Source organism: Cheilinus undulatus, linkage group 5 (assembly GCF_018320785.1).
Source record: "Cheilinus undulatus linkage group 5, ASM1832078v1, whole genome shotgun sequence".
Taxonomy (NCBI): Eukaryota; Metazoa; Chordata; class Actinopteri; order Labriformes; family Labridae; genus Cheilinus; species Cheilinus undulatus.
This window is the reverse complement of record NC_054869.1, coordinates 34780071-34797136: the sequence shown is the minus strand read 5'-3', so window position 1 is coordinate 34797136 and position 17066 is coordinate 34780071. Positions and strand designations below refer to the sequence as shown.

At 37.1% G+C, this 17066-nt stretch overlaps 1 protein-coding gene across 4 annotated transcripts in view; it reads right to left on the bottom strand.

Annotated features, from left to right (window-relative positions):
• The window catches only part of LOC121510100 (dmX-like protein 1), a 78383-nt gene extending 63067 nt beyond the window's left edge, over nucleotides 1-15316 (bottom strand). For all 4 annotated transcript variants that reach the window (XM_041788001.1, XM_041788002.1, XM_041788003.1 and 1 more), the window contains exons 1-9: nucleotides 14970-15316; nucleotides 13384-13623; nucleotides 10746-10871; nucleotides 7436-7513; nucleotides 6819-6897; nucleotides 6472-6616; nucleotides 6134-6200; nucleotides 5688-5872; nucleotides 3948-4149 (exon numbers count right to left, since the gene is read on the bottom strand). In XM_041788001.1, coding sequence (XP_041643935.1) covers nucleotides 3948-4149; nucleotides 5688-5872; nucleotides 6134-6200; nucleotides 6472-6616; nucleotides 6819-6897; nucleotides 7436-7513; nucleotides 10746-10871; nucleotides 13384-13470 — 969 coding nt within the window. In that variant the 5' untranslated portion in view covers nucleotides 13471-13623; nucleotides 14970-15316. The remainder of the gene's footprint in view (nucleotides 1-3947; nucleotides 4150-5687; nucleotides 5873-6133; nucleotides 6201-6471; nucleotides 6617-6818; nucleotides 6898-7435; nucleotides 7514-10745; nucleotides 10872-13383; nucleotides 13624-14969) is intronic.
• Nucleotides 15317-17066: the final 1750 nt, after the last annotated feature.

Sequence of the window (17066 nt, the reverse complement as noted above, 5' to 3'; positions counted from 1 at the left end):
CTGACAGCCATAATAATTTTAAATTCTAAATCATATTTTGACCTTTTAAACTAATCATTTTGTATTTTCATCTCATATTTTCAACTCAACATTGACATTATAATCTCATAGTTAGACCTTTTAGACTCACAATTTAAAAAATTGAATCATATTTTTACTTATAGTACATGATTACAAACTTTATTTCATATTTTGACATTTCAAACTTATGATTTTGACTTTTTTTTTTCTAATATATTTTCCATTTAAAAACATTATTTTTCGATTTCATGTTTTGACCTTTTTGGACTAATAAATTTACTTCTTTAGATTTTGAGTCTTTTAACTTATCTTTTAAACTTTTTTACATTTCAATATCAGTGCCAAGTTTTATTACCCTGCATATTTTATTACTGGTGAAATAAGGTCGACAGTTTATGGTTAAAAAAGTGACCCTGTTAGGCCCTCAAGTTAGAACTGAATCCAGAATTCAGCCCCTGCTGTGACCGTCTTAGGATGTCTTCATTCTTATGACGTCTTAGGTTGTCTCAGTTCTGGTGATCTCATGTGAAATCTAACCCTTTTATGATGTCTTGGGATGTTTTAGTTCTAATAATGTCTCATGTTGTCTAGGTAACAATGTTGTTAGGGTTTAATATAAAGGTTGGGTTTGATCTTGTTTAGGTTCTTTTGCCTTGAGTGTTCTCTTGCTGCTGTTTCGCTGCCTTGTTTTTAAAAGTGCTATACAAACAAAGTTACTATTATTATTAATATTATAATAAAACAAAGCTGTGAGGTTACATTTCCCAAATTATCATTGAAACTTGTGTGGTTATCAAACCCCCAAAGAGGCCTTTTGTAAAATGAAGGTAGCAGATTTATTATGCGTGCATTAAACTGATATGAACAAACAAACAAAAAAATTCTTCTGATTTGGTTAAACATCCATGAAGAAAATGTAATTCACAGAAATCCCAAAACACTGGAGTCCTTTAAAGATCCTCTATTAATGAAAAAAAGCATTGATTTTGTGAGAAATGCTGCTGTTATCACTTCATTAGACATTATACGTAAAATGGATTTCATAAAGTACTCTCAGTATTGTTATCCATGGTGCTTCAGAATAGAAGAGTAACCTCAGATCACTGCCTGAATCATCCAGCAAAGTCTGAGAGTTTTAATGAATAATTCCACACATGTACTCTAACAGACTCTCCTCGAGGCACTGTAGAGAAATTTGCATACCTATTTTTCCTGTAATCCACTGTGCCCTGGGCTCCGTCAGTGCCAGTGAGACCCATAAACCTTTAGAACTCCATATTAAAAGAACACAACGCTTGTCTTGGACTTAGTTAAACTGCCAGAAACAACGTATGCCACTTTCAGCATAAAGACAACCATGACAAACCATGACACAGTGAGCAAGTTAAAAAAAGAGGTTCAATGTGTTGTACATATTGCATAACAAGGCCAATATGCTTCGTTGATGCCCGTCTTGAGCCTTTAAAAGCTTCAAAAACCTCTTCCATGTTTGATGGCCAACTACTTTTCCCTTTAAACTCTACTAAGCCTCTGATTTTTGATCTTACATCTCCTTTGGCGCTTCTTGTTCCCTCATCTCCAGAGCACACTAATGGCCTACATTAGCCATGGTGGAAGTTCAGTAGCCCAGCCAAAAGGGGGAAACCAGTTATCACAGCATCTCTGCAAGTTATGTTCCCACCATTAAAATGATGCTGTTTCTTGCATTTTGCTTTCAAAGTACACAATTTTCTCACTGTGATACAGTTTGATACATTTTTAATAACACTTCTGATTTATAAAATACAAAGCATTTTACATGATGATTCTGCTTCGGACAAAATGAAATTGTTTTAGCTAGAACTTCTCTGATTTAAGTTTTATGATACATCTCTTCAAGAAGAATGCTCTTCAGACTGTCTCGACCTTTCTGCAACACTCCTTAAATTACAGCAATGACATCTGAATAGTAAAGAAAGAGGGATTTATTTTATTTATTTTTATTTATTTTGAATTATATTTGTAAAGAACTAATAAAACATTCATAATTATAACAAGTTACACCTTCTACACAGTATTTATTCCACAAGATTAATTTTTCGCCATCATTTGGGTTCTATTGAGGGACATCATACTATTTTCTTGAAAAAAATCATCTTTTTATTTATCTTATTAGACATTCTGTCAGTTCAGGATCTACATGACAACAAGGAGCCCATCCATCCATTTTTTATACCGCTGCCTATCCCAGCTGTTCACCCTGGACTGGTCGCCAGTCAATCACAGGGCTGACATATAGAGACGGACAACCAGGCACACTCACATTCACACCTAAAGCCAATTTAGAGTGATCAGTCAACCTAACAAGCATGTTTTGTGGGTGGTAGGAAGCCAGAGTACCCCGAGAGAACCCTCATGCACAGGGGAGAACATGCAAACTCCACACAAAAAAGCCCTGACTGGGAAGCGAACCAGGGACCTTCTTGCTGTGAGGCAACAGTGCTAACCCCTGAGCCGCTGTGCAGCCGCACAACAAGGAGCCAAAAGGAAAAAACAAAATATTTCTGATACAAGTGATAACCTTCAGTTTGAGTTGTAACTCTGTAAAAACTGTACCCGCCACACTAACCAAGAAGTTTAACACCATTCTAAACTGGTTAAAAAAATCTGAAAGTCCTTCCTACATAAAAGGCATCAGTTTTTGTTAAACTTACTTATTTCACTTAATTTAATTTGCTTTCTTTTATGTGTATCTAATGAGATACATTTTAAAATGCATACCTTGATTATCTATTACTTGTTTATCCATCTTAAGTTTACAGTGTCCTGAATAGAGGGTAGGGTAGACCGTCTCCATCCACATTACCAGACTACTACCTGCTTTAATTAAGGGCATTTGAACTTGACAGAGATCCGTACTATTTACTCAAGACACAGTAGACTGCAGACATTGACATGGCTCTAATTGGATTTTCTTACATTTATATTTACCTTATTTCAAAGTCTGCTAAGTATACAAAGCAAGGGCTAAAGGCACAAACCACCCCCGTTTGATCAGTGAAGGATGTGAAACTGAATAAACTTAAAAGTCAGGGTGTAGAGATTCAGCATTTGCATTTTTATACTTTAGCTTTCACTGGTCTGTAAAAAGATCACTCTATGTTTGTTGAACCTCTTTATTCAGTAGCTAAATGGTATCACAGAGGTGTGGAGTTTAAAGTGAGCTCAATCTACCCAGGCTTTCATTGAGTATGAACTACCTCTATTTTCTCTCTTTTTTCTAACTACACACATGACAGAAAGAAACTGTTAATATCATATTAAAAGCAGAAACAGGAACTGATTCATTTTTACTTCATGAAACAAAAGTAGAAATAACTAGTATCTGAAAAACGTAGGAGTCAAGATGATGTAATGATTTGATTTAATACGTGATGATTATCTATGAACAAGACTATCTTACACTGTAAACCCTGCTGTTCTGACACAACTTAACAGGGCTTTATGCCCATGAAAACAAAACCTGCTGTCCTTAGATGCTGCCATCATCTTTTTAAATTTACAACTGATCTATTAAACTCTTACTATTCCCTGAAACAAACAGGTAAAAGAAGAGGGGGGAGATTTGACTGGTGTTCAGATAATGTCTGCATGTGTCAGCTCTACGACACAAAGTATGTGCTAGCTACTGTAACTGCATGGCTTTGTCTAGTTACTTTAATATCAGAATAATGTTGTGGCTGCAAAACATTGAGATAAACATACTATATCAGCTGAGGATCTTTATTGTCTGCTGTGAACATCAAGAAATAACAGAAAAGTCAGCACTTTCAGCTAAATCTAGCTTCAAACGGATTCATGTCACCAGCATGTTAAAGCCCTGCCACATAAAACTGAATGGAACTTTGTGTATTATTCTCAGGAAAACTAAAATGAGAGAAGCTTACTTCCTGTGATGTCCGTCCTTGCATCTTTCCATTGCAGTTGTTTTTCCTAGAAGGGTCAGCGCATCTGTGTGAGTCACTGTGTTGGCTAGCATGGTTGTTATTGTGACCTGAAAGGAGGCAGTCTCCCGGCAACAGTGTCTCAGCCCAAAGTCGACACACACTGTCTTTACAGCAGGTGAGCAGAACGTTACACACCGCACCTCTGTTAGGAGAGAGGGAAGAGAGAAAAGGGGAAAGCACAAAGGATGATGAGGTTTCATCTTTAGACCACTGGAGGGCATTGGATTTGTCAGAGCTGGTCAGAGCACTAATCAAAAACTGGCCAGTGGAGAAACACCTTTAAAAAAGCTATTAAAAAAACAAAACAAAAAAAAAAAACACAGGGAAGCTGCTGATAAAGAAAACTGAGGCTAATTTTGTCCTTGATGTAGCAGTTATTACAGAGCAGTGTTTTAATTAAGAAAAACAGCAAAAATATACAGTTATAGTGATAGAGTGAGCCACTGACAGGCCATCAACATGGCAGTACAACCAGAATCATTGCTTCATTTCTTACTGAAGCCTGATTTATCAAGTCAAATAAGCCGTGTGAAAAATTTCTTCATAATATTACACTGTGTTACTGTCGTAAATTAACTGATGAGCTGAATGTAGCAGAACACTAATCACGTTCTTGTCTTTCACAAAGGAAGTTTCTTGTATGTTAAACCTGCTGTGAACTGTGTCGCATTTTAATTACATTCTGAGAACAGTGAAAGGTCAAACAGGGTTAGCAAAGTTGTAAAGCAGGGCAGAGCTCGTGGCTATGGTTAAGTTTGAAACTGTTACACTGCAAAGCATCTCGTTATTTTTGTGATTTATTCTTCTTAAAAGAGCTCCTCCTTATCATTAAATACACAAAATACAAAAAAGGAGCTGCTAACGAACTGGAAAGCTGGATATTACCTGTCTATTCTGCTGAATGGGTACACTGCAAAAACTCAGTTATGAGTCAAAAACCATGCAGAGTAGTTACACTTTTTAAGCCCCAAGATGAGATTTAAAAAAAAAAAAAAAATCACATTTTCAGTGCCAGTTTAGCTCAGTTAGTAGAGCAGACACAATCTGCAGAAGCTACAGTCCTCATTGCAATGTATCAAATTCTAGTCCAGGTGCTGTCTGGTGCCTATCATTCTTCTCTCCCTCTCCCCATATTTCCTGTCTCTCTTTAGCTTTCCATCAAATATGACCAAAAAACAAATTGAAAGAAATCATATTTCAAAGCATAAAAAGTAAAAAAAAATATGCTTATATTAAGAAAAAATCTACCAACTCTTCAGGTAAATTTTACTTGTTGAATATCTTGAGATGTACTAACTAATTTAGGAAGGTCATTTATTTGCTAGCCTTACTGGCAATTCATTTTTGTCTTTTCTTTAACTCACTACCAGCAAAGCAGGTCTTGTCAGTCAATGTTCATATTTTGAGATGAGATTTTTATCTAGACTTGTAAATGACAGTGGCTTACATTAAGTGAAATAGATATTTTCACAAGAAATTAGACAAAAACACAAGCTTAGATTTTGGTATTTGCAGTGTAGACAAACATGACATAATTTTTCCCCAAAGAATTTGAATAAACTGCTTTTCTCAATGTTTTGCTCTGTTGAATCATCATGGATCAAAAAATTGTACTGGGAATAAATAAATCATGGCTGCAGAAAAACAGTCATGAAGATTATGCAGTGATGCTGTCCATACCGTGGCATGTACTTGCTAGTCTTCCTCCAGGAGAAACCAGTGACAGAGCGAGGATGGGCCAGGTAGACAAAAGAAAAGGCCAGCTCTCCCTGGACACTGATACTGGGCTCTGGAGGTTTAAAGAGTCTTGACACCCCTGACTTCCACTTGCTGGTGCTGTACCAGACCTTTACAAGGCAATCATCCTGCCCAAGAGAGATAAACAAGGATATAAATGATGTCATACTCGGGGTGAGGCGATTTGAGTGAAAGGCATAAGGTAGCACAGTAAAGTTCAAATAAAAACACCAAAAGGTCAGCAGTACTGGTGAGTAACTTTATATGTACAATAAAGCTTGCAGTCTGTGTTGATGGCAAAGTAAATCAACAACGTAAACTTAACTTGTTTCAACTGATTTACACCGAAATCCTCAAAGACTGAGTAACTCCAGGTAAAAGCCACAAACCTGTCCAGCAGTAGCGAAGAATTCCCCATCGGGAGAAAACTTAATTAAACTGACTGGAGAGGCCGTCCTTCAGAAAAAAACAAAATACAATTCCATTAATTATCAATATATATTACACATTTTTTGTATAAATTTATAGATTACAGGTCTAGAATTTGGTTTGGCAGACATTAAAAAACAAATATATTAGAAAAGGTCCTTTGAATTCCTCATTTAAAAGGTAGTATTTCATAAAAAGCCATAATTTTGAGTTCATTTCGGGTAGAACAAGGCAAGGTAAGATAAAGTCACAGACATAGGCAGCATCATGTACAGGTTTTGCATTGCTGAATCCTTACTTGCTCTGCCAGATGCACCTCCAGGCAGACTGAGAGTCTCTTATGGTCATTTCTTCCTGTTTGCCTCCGTCTTCAGCTACATCTTTTACTGCATTAACCTGAGACCACAGCTGAAGGCTTGTAGAGCCAGTTAGGAGAGTGCTGCCTGAATACACACAAACATAATATATGTGTTAGGCCAGAAACAACCATGACATGTCATTTTAAGATTTGATCAAAAACTACATTATAACCTATACAGCAATGAATGTATACAATATAATTATAGAATTAATCAAGCACTTTCTTTTTGACATGTTTTCTACTTCCTTTGTGTCACATCAGTAGAGTTTTATGTATCAAAGTACCTGTGGGATGCCAGGACAGGTTCCGTACCATAGAGTGTAATACAAATTGACCAGTCTTCTGCCATTGGCAGTTCAACTTCTGCAAAAACATACAACAACATAAACTATTACATTTATGATAAAGAATATGCCAAGTTTAAAATAAAATAATTTCCTCTAGCACACAGTATAGTTGCAGCTGTAAAATAAGAACCAACTGTGTGGCCGCTCTCATGTGAGACACATGTGATTAGACAGACAGCAGCTGAAACACCAGGGAGTTTGTGTGATAAAAAAGGTACTGGCTGAGCTGAGTTTAAGATGTGGAAAATCTTTTCATTTGCTGTGACTGTTCTGACTTCTCCAATAACAGACTGAGACATAGATAACCTAGGAATCCTGCACCATCTATGAAACAGGAGAGAACCAGTTAGCATGGCAAGACTTCAAAGAATACGTCAGCATGAATGTGCATCTGTGTTTGAAATATTTGGGCCTCTCTGGTGACTGTCTGATAGTTGGTGGGAACAATATTCTGTTCTGTTTCAAATATCAAGTCGTGAAAAGAGAGAGAACTCAGCTGGTCTGGATACACTCATGACCGCACAGTGACTGGGAGATAAAGGTGAGCTACTCACAGTTTGAGATGTGTCTTTTTGATATGGGAGCTGAACAGGCTCGAAGACACACACGATGCTTCCATAGGAAGCTGCAATCTGTTAACAGAAAAAGGCAAAGGCAACAAACAAGCTAAATATCAAAATACAGTTTCTGACTAAAAATGAAAAGAATCCACTGAAAAAACTTGCAAGTACCACACGTCATCCAACATATTTAGGACTAATATGAACCTGTAAATGTGTAGAGAATATCAGTCTATAATGATCCTAATTAGGATCAAACAAAGAGCCCATGACTTGTCTAAAGAGAACATGCCTATGGAAAAATCAACACAAATGAAAGAAAAAAAAACAACAAAAAAATATGTTAAGCTTATAATTAGCCTTTAAGTCAACATTTTATGTCAACACTATTTGCAAATCCCATTCACATATCATTAAGGGTCTACATGCTCAAGTGCTTTCCATGGGAGCCTCTGTCACAATGTTAAAACGACTAAATGGGTGAAATTTCTGTGGCAGTGACCACAAATACCAGGCATAATAAGGTCAGAGTGTTTGATAATACAAGCTGTGTCTCTATTGGGGTAAATAATGCCGACTGTCAGATAATGAATACTGTGACTGAGGAGATGGTCATATACTCAGATGAACAAATGTGTTTGTATTAGATGAAAGCATACAAAAAGTCTTCATGTGCGTTAGCAGTCTGAACATCTTTCTGCACAGACAGTTTCTCATGGTAGGAAAATGATGAATCAGATCCTCTTTTTAGAACATGATATTTTTAAATAAAAATGAAGTTACAACACATCTACACAGTAGAAGAACTAACCATTTGCTGTAGCCTTAAAGAACAGACCTGTTCTACTTATTTTGGTTAAGAGATTGAAAAAAAACTACCCCCCCCCCCCTTTGTGGTTAAAATTAATTTTCCTTTTTTCTTACTTTAACAAAGTACAGCTTGGATTTGTGGAATTATGCTGCAACAAATTAAAACAGAAAATTGGCCACTTTGGATCACCAGACTATGCACCACAACATTTCAGGGTTAAGTTCTTGACAATCTGACCCAGGATTAATACCAGCCTTGGGCCTTTTTACTGCATTCTCCCCCTATCGCCCACACACCCTTCCTGCCTCTCTAGCAGCTGCCTACATCATCAGTGAACAAAAATGAACAAAAAACACCAAAAAATGTAGCCTTCAAAAACAAGGAAAAAAACATTATAGCAAACGTCTTAAAGTGAAAGTGATCCTTTATTTTTTAACTGAACAACAGTTGCTTTAATGACAGTGCTTCATTATGTTAGTGTTGGTTTCTCCCTCTTCTGTTGCTCTACCTGGATTCGTCACACCTTTAAGGCATTTACATTATGACTGGATATTTGTTAGGCATCCAAAGACTCTCTAGGAAAGTCTAACCTGTTGGACATCATCATACAATTAAGTGCAGAGGCATTATGCAGGTTGCAGTTGTTCTAACTGTTTGTTTTTGCACACACTGTTTTCTTTCTGCTAGCATGGTAAGAAACCCAGTGGCATGCCGTGAAGTGGAACTAGCAAGCATACCAACACAGATGTTAGACCATGCTGGAGGCATGTGAGGTTACTTCTAGCCCAACTGAATTGGATTAAACATCACATGAGGGGAGTAGTGGAGGTTTGAGAGAGCATTTTTTGTTCTCATTTGAATGAAATAAAGCCAGTCTGTTATTTAAGCAAGGCTGACAGTGTTATCGAAGAATAACCAGAGAAAAGTCTAGGGCTGATAGTGATATCTAGAAACCCTTTTAATTTGATTAAGCATTGTTGCTAAGAAGAAATGAGAATAAAGTGACTACATTAATAATTCAGGATGTCTTGCTTCCATTACAACATGCAGCACTCCTTGGAGGTTGGAAAGTGTAAACTGATGAAGATCAGGGCATTTAAGATATAAAAAATCCCTCTCTTATAATCACTGCCACGAATGTTGTAAGAACACTAGCTAGATGTTGTTTCAACAATAATCACACCCTGCAGCGACTCAACACACAATGAAGAAATTAAGAGTTGACCTTGAGCAGCTTTGCTGATAGATTTTATAGCATCATTTTCAGGTAGAGATCCAAAACTTAACAGGAAACTTCCAAAAGGACCGAAATCTTTTGCATCAACATCTCCCTTTTAAACTTGTAAAAGTTTTGAATTTAAGACTGTATGAATCATACTGATTTAACAATGCAGACCAAACTTGAAACCTATGACTCATCAAAAAACACAGCATAAGTCCCCGTTCATGTTCTAAATACTCTCTGCAACTGGGACAAACCGCTCAACTTCTTTTCTCTTATTAAGTCGAGCCAGAAAATCTGCCAAGACAACAAACAAAGTCTAATCCGGTCTTATTTTAGATTATTTCTGTACCAAACAAAAAGTAAACACAGTCATTTTGCATGTTTTTTGTCTTTGAGCCACAGATACAAGACTTGGAAGAGGGTTCAATTACAAACATTAGAAAGCAGAAATATTCAACAATAAAATGCTTGGAGATTTGTTTCAGAAACACATTACAAACACATCACAAAAACCCTTTGTATGTGCCAATATCCAAAATCATTTGGGGGCTATTAAAGTGATGATCAGTGGCATCACGTTTGTGAAAGTGCCTGCTGTATTACCACTTCTTTTTAATAGGTGGACTTCTCTACCACTTGTAGTTGATAACAGGAAGCTCAAGTTTATCAAAAACAGACTTCGAGGTTGCCAACAAATCTCTTAAAGGCTGACAATTCCTTAGAGGAGAGAAACGTAGCTCAGCAGAAAAGTGTCTTGCTCAACAGCTTATCTCAAAGAAATCTGAAAAGAACTGGGTGGAAAAAAAGTTTTGGTAGAATTCATAAAAGATGTACAATTCTTCTCTCACTCTGGATTGATCTTGCCACCCCCAACGTTACGCTGCAGCAAAAAATATATTTCGTTGGTTCTTTCACTCTCTTTTTTGACAGATCCCCTGTTTTTGCAGTTTGATATTTCACACATGATTGCATTGAGAGTCAGGTATAAGTATGACGCAATGTTATTGTGTTGCACACATCCTGGGTTGCTTGTTTTTAGGCAACGCATTGTGTAACAAGTCTTTGCTATTCATCTCTGACCTTTGATCAAAAAGTACAACCAAACACACTGTGTGCAGGTCCAAAAAATTTTTTTAGAAGCAAACATTCATGAAAATTTCAATGCTTATATACTATAACAAAATCAGAAAGGTTGGTGTTTCTGGGAACCTACATGTTGCACATTAGCCTAAGGACACAACATGGCAGAGCCTTTCCATCATTCCTACCTGTCCACCCTGCAGTGAGCAGTCGACACAGCCGACCTGGATGTTTCCATGTTTGGCTCCCGGGATGATTTGCAGTCGCTCAAAGTCACTGCCCAAAATCACCACATCACAGCCCGATGCATAGGCCTATTAAGAAACAAGGAGACAGCAGAAGGGGACAGAGATTGAGATGACACTCAGATCCACCCACAGGGAATTCCATGAAGGACTACCTGAACGAAACTTGTCCTGGAGTCAGTGCTACTGCATCAAACATGTCACCATATGACAGCTCAGGAGTACAAGCAGATAAGATTAGTATTCTACGCCCTATTTCTGCATCTCTCAGAAGGAGATCTTGACATGAGCTGATATGTGCTCATTGTGACTGCGGCTCTGTTACAAGAGGACAGGAGAACAGAAATAGTTCTCCTATTGATCCATTCTCTCAACAGCATGGGAGTAGCATCTCACAGTTCCCTTTGAGATGACTGAAAGCAAGAGCAGATGCACTGCCTTTGTATTTTCAGACATGCAGACAAGCCCTGAAACCTGAAAAGGACTTCCTGCAGTTCCTGGATGCTTTTGCACTCTTAAGTATGACCTAAAACAGTGGTTCTTACAAAGACCCACCACCACCATCTCCTTATGAGAAATTCCAACCCAAATTCATAAAAATGTTCAACCATGTAAATGTATTCAATAAAAAATGTTACAGTTTGGACCATAAATGAAACAAATGAGATGGGACAAAAGAAACGTGTTTTACAAAGCTCGTCATTACAGAAGGACAAGTAGGCATACATTTTTTTTACTCTGTGTTTCCCAAGACAGCATGTAAGTTTGGTAATTTTGAGGAATTTCCTGATTATTTGGCAAAAAAACAGCATTGCTATCCAGGAAAAATTGGTTAAATAAGTTGAAATCTGTAGAAAAAGACTGAAATTTACTTGTCATACCAAGAAAATCTAAAAAAAAAATGTATAGATGTTCTGTATGTCCATTTAGAGCTTTAATACATCATAAACCTTTTGCTGCAGATTTTTTCCTGGCACACATTCAGCCCCCTGCGACCCACGGGAAACAGCTGCACAACCCTCTTTTGGGTCCCAACCAACCTGCTGAGAACCACTGATCTAAAACACAGCAGCTATCATGACATAAAAATAATTACTCTATTTTTAATCTAAGATTAGACAAGCATACAGAGAATTTGACAAGATTATAGAACAATGCCATTTAAAACAGGAAAAATATTTACATTTATATCCCATATCTCAAAGGCTATTGAATAGGGCCGGGCATTGCCACTGATTGCCTGAATTGATTCGACTGCGATCCACATGGTCCCAATTTGATTCGTTTCACGATTCAATTCAATTTGATATCGATTCATGTTGGGATATTTAGCAACAAAACCTATTTTGTAACAACATAAAAGTGCTATCAGTAAACCAACGTTGGAAATGGTACAAAGCTCATTGATAACATGCCCAGATAGCCAAAATAAAATAAGAGTCTACAGGAATTTAGAGGTGAGTACAGGTCAAGTTTCAAGCTGCCTCAGTAACCTTAGTCCGAGACTGGTCACACGAGGAGCCGCTAGGAGGCAGAGCAGGCCTACATATAAAGATTAACCTCTGGATTATATGAATTGATATTGTAATTAAAAAAAAATGAGAATCGACTTGAATCTGATTCAATTTGCGATTTGATACAATATTTATTTACGTAGGGATATTTCAGTTACAGTACCTATATAACTTAAAAAATGGAACCGTTTCTCAGAGAACTGGCATTGAAATTTGTACTAGGAACCTTAAAACTAGGTGCATTATTAAAAATATTATGGTTTGCATTAAAAACTGACTCTAGACCAGTAGTATTCCCATAATATTTTACCTCCATGTTGCACTTCTTGCATATGGCCTTGCTCTTGTCCACCTTGACTCAACCTTCATAATTTTGATCCAATTTTGATCCGTTTTATCTTTGTTGGTGCCAACAGACACTAAATACTCATGTTGTTTGACTGTAGTGCTAATTAACAGCTAACATTGAAATGCCAAATTTTAGGAATGTAAATAAATTAACATCATGATTCTAGACAAAATGTAATGAAAACTGATCTATTTTTATTTATGTTTTGAGGCAAAACTCTCACATAATGAAAACTTGTATTTTATGTGACAACTTAAATTTTAAGTCAATAATGCGTCTTACTCGTTAAGGGGGATACCAACTCCAAGTTGCCATTTAAATCATTTAGCCAATTTTATGAGGTTTAATGAAAGTGTAAATTCTTTATAAATGTGTCCAGCATATTGCCTTTGGTAATCTTACAAAGTTGATCCTTCTGTAAATTACTCATCTTTGACCAGTACTTCAAATATGGACTAAATACCTGACACAAACCTGATTCCCTTAAAGTCAGGTACAAGATATTATGCTTAATATAAATTTGTTTTACAATCTAATAGCTCAAAATACAATTGGCAAAGCCTTCTTTGCATCAGTACCTTTTCCATACTGCGCTTTTCCACTCAAAAGCAAGTCAATGAACCAAATCTGTTCCGACAGTTCAGTTTGGCCTCCTGCTTAGAATCAGATACAATACACAGCTGGGAAGAAAATATTTACAAAGCTTGACATATCTTACCGTGAATGGCACATTGTTGACGCTCCCTACAGAGAAACAATTGTCTCCAGGGTTGACAGCCCCTGTGAGGACCTGATGGAGATTCATGACTCTTGTTTGTAATCTCCTTGCGTGCTTCCCTCCTTTCTCCTTTCTCACAACACCATCCCAGTCCAAGGGTGATTTGGGGGAAACCAAGGGACAGATGTGTTCATCTTCCTCTGAAGCTTGTCATTTACTTGAGTGTCTCAACTGGACTTGCTGTTGGGGAGAAAGGGAAAGGAGAGATAAAGAGAAATGTAAACAGAGAATGTTTTGGTTTGGTACACATCAAGCCTAACCTAGCTATTCATGACCTACGGTTATTGATGGTTCATTGATTTAACACTCAGCACTTGCAGAGTATTCAAAGGGAAAATACATTCACTATAAACTGCCTCTATTCCACTATATTGTGTATAGAGGGCTTCAAGCGTTCTCTCTGTTGAACCAGTCCAAAGTGCATGAAATTTATCTCACTATGGGACCTTCTTGTAAGAAATAAACTGGCTAAAATGTGATGTAAAGAGGAGTCACTTCATATGGACCCTGAACTAACTCAAATTAAAAAAAAAAGTTTAAAATGGCATTTAGAATCAAAATAAACAACAATCTGAAGGGGCTTCTTAAAATATATGTGATTTAGGGACTCTGCCATTTTTGAAGTCAGCAATAGTTTTGCTACAAAGTAACTGCATTCAAATTGAAAAACTAGTTTGGCTCCTAAACTGGAATTACAAACAGGTGAGTTAACCAAAGGAGTAAATATGGGGGAGGGGCATACATATAAACACTTTAGGTGATTCTGTACAATTCTGCAGTCATTTTACCTGTAGCATGGCATCAGATCATGTCTCATGACTGACCCAGTGGAATTAGAAATTGTCATGCTATGAATGTAAAATTGAAACCACGCGTATGTGCAAGTCCAGCAGGCATAAGAAGAGCCTATATTAATACAAGTAAAGCAGGTTTCAGTGAGTCAAGTGGATCCAATTTAAAAGACCTGTAAACCACACCGTGGCCCTAATCCACATTGTTTGGTATCAATTTGTCTTTGTTCACTAACCTGTTTATTTGACACACGAAGGGTCACTTGAGGAAATTTAATAGCACAAAGTCAACAAATCCATATCGGCTTGGTGGCTTTATTTATATGTATCCACTGACACAAATACCACACTTCAAGAGCCACGTAAAGTTGCCATAAATTCACATATGGATAATAAACAAAAATGCAGCATTAACATCTGACAACCTCGTAACTGGAGAATATGCGAGCTATGTTTCCTGTGCTGTGGCACTTCACGTGATATCATTCAACACGCCAGCACATTTACATACACTCAGTGACACCATTTCTTACTATAACATCATGTTATCTGTTTTTTAAAAAGGGTATGATGAACGATCAATCCCAGAGGCTCGATGTTTACAGAGAAACACTTATTAGTCTTGCTAGCTTGAAACAGGGCGATAAGTTAGCTGTCAAGTTTAGCTAGCCAGCTGCAGTTTACCAAACAGACGCTTTAAACTGCAAGCATAGGGGTACATCCTGAGCTACTTACATTATGCTGCTGTGTACATATCCGGTAGATTTGACGGCCACAGTCCCCGCTTTCAACGGCTCTCCTCGCCACTGACGTTAGCTCTTCAACGGTAAATGTTACGATCTCCTCAGCAGCTACTGTTAGCACGTACTAGCTTGTGCAGCTCTGTTTTAGCGAGCTAAAATGCTAGCTGTATATCAGTTAAAGCACACATCTGGTGCCTGACAATCTGTACTTCCTCAGACCGGTAGCACTCAAGGTACTTCTAATAACTCTAAACATACGAAGGAGCCAACCTCTCTTCAAGGTTAGCAAACAAAAACGCTTCCAAGGAGGAAGCTTTTCCTAATGTTGAAGATGTGTCATTATAGTGACTGTTTCGCTGCAATGCATCGTGGGAATTGTAGTATGACAGCAACTCTATGGGGCAGTTTTTGCAGTCAGCACCATAGACTGTATGAAAAGTTGCACTTTGCAGGTTTAACATACAGCGACGACGAGTGTCGTGTCCTGTAGTGTGCCAGTTTAAAGTTCGTTTTTAATTTACTGCAACATCACCGAAAACCACCACTTCTCTAGCGTACATTATATATAAAAAATTGCAGACCAATTAAACGCACGTTGCGTTTTGCCCCAAATAACGTATGGACCCGCCTCATTTTACAAGCGTGAAATTTTTAAAACTGTATGGAGATAATGAAACAGAATTGTCAGAAGACTGAAAAACCAAAGACTTAACTGGACTTAATATCAACCAGGTAAACCACATTTTCCCTTTTCTTACCAGTTTCTTTTATGTTTGCAAATAACGTTGTCGTTGAGTTGACTTGCTAGCAACCTATGCCACTCATCTTTGTCAGGTAAAAACCTAGCTTGGCCTTGTCTTGCTAATTTGCTAGTTACGTAGAGGGTTGTGTCCAGTTCCTTAAGGCTTAACTAACTTGAAAATAAACTATTAAAAAAATTATTTGATAATGCTTGATACACCCTTAATTACAGGCTACGGTAAACATAAAGTTCACAAGGGCATGCATGAAATTAATCTTACTCTGTGTGTGTGTGTGTGTGTGTGTGGTATCAGCAGAAATTAGCTTGATAAGTAAAATATCAGCACCAGCAGAACATTTCTGCCGACATTTACAACCAATATTTTTTGGTCTTAATATCTGCCTAAGATAACAGCGGTTAATTCTGGCCTTAAAAAAATAATTTTGTGGATTTTTTTTTGCGCTGGATCAACAGACCTCCTCAGCTGAAGTCTCTTAATTTTTTCCTAATTTCTCACACTTGAAAGTCGGCTTTTTATGACTTTTTTAAAAATGCGTTCGTCCTCAAGCTTTAAATTGAGTGTTTTAAGGACTTTAGGTCTGAACTATACCTAAATATCGGCTAAAATTGTTTTGTGTATATAGGGATATCATCAAAAAGACAGTATCATGCATAAAAATATCTGATTCCAAAAATTATTATTGAGTTTAGCTTTAGGAATTAAATTTCCATTTTGAGATCAACAAGGCCCAATTGTTTATCACCTTTTACATTGATCTATTATAACATTCATAAGCAACATACTTTTAACGAACTTGAAATAAACCAACCCCTTGCTCTGCCTATGTCACTGACAATTGTGACAGGTACTAAGTAGTATAGGTTAAATATGCACCAAGGCAGAACTCTGTATGTATGTATGTTGTTTCAGTTTCATGTTTACATGCATTTTGATTGCTCCTGTCTGTTCTGTGTTGTATGTCCTTTTACATACATGTCATTCATGTTCTGCTGTAAGTGACAAAACACGACTCGGTTCAAGTTGGACAGAGTAGATTTGCAATAGTCAACATCTGAATATATAAGAGTATTAAATTATTATCCCTAGTTATGTTCATGCTCTAAATTTGTCTGAAAAGGGAACAGGAGTTCAGGGGTGGGTTTTTGTTTTTGCATTTAGCCTCAATAACCACAGGGTGTCACTCTTGCTCAATACACCTTATTCCGGTTTACTTTGACTAGTCCTAATAGTAAAACCGGACCAGTATTCCTATAGAAACTCATAGATCACAAGTTGATGTATTTTTCATTGTTTGAATTATTTCTCTTTTGCAGTTAATAAATCTA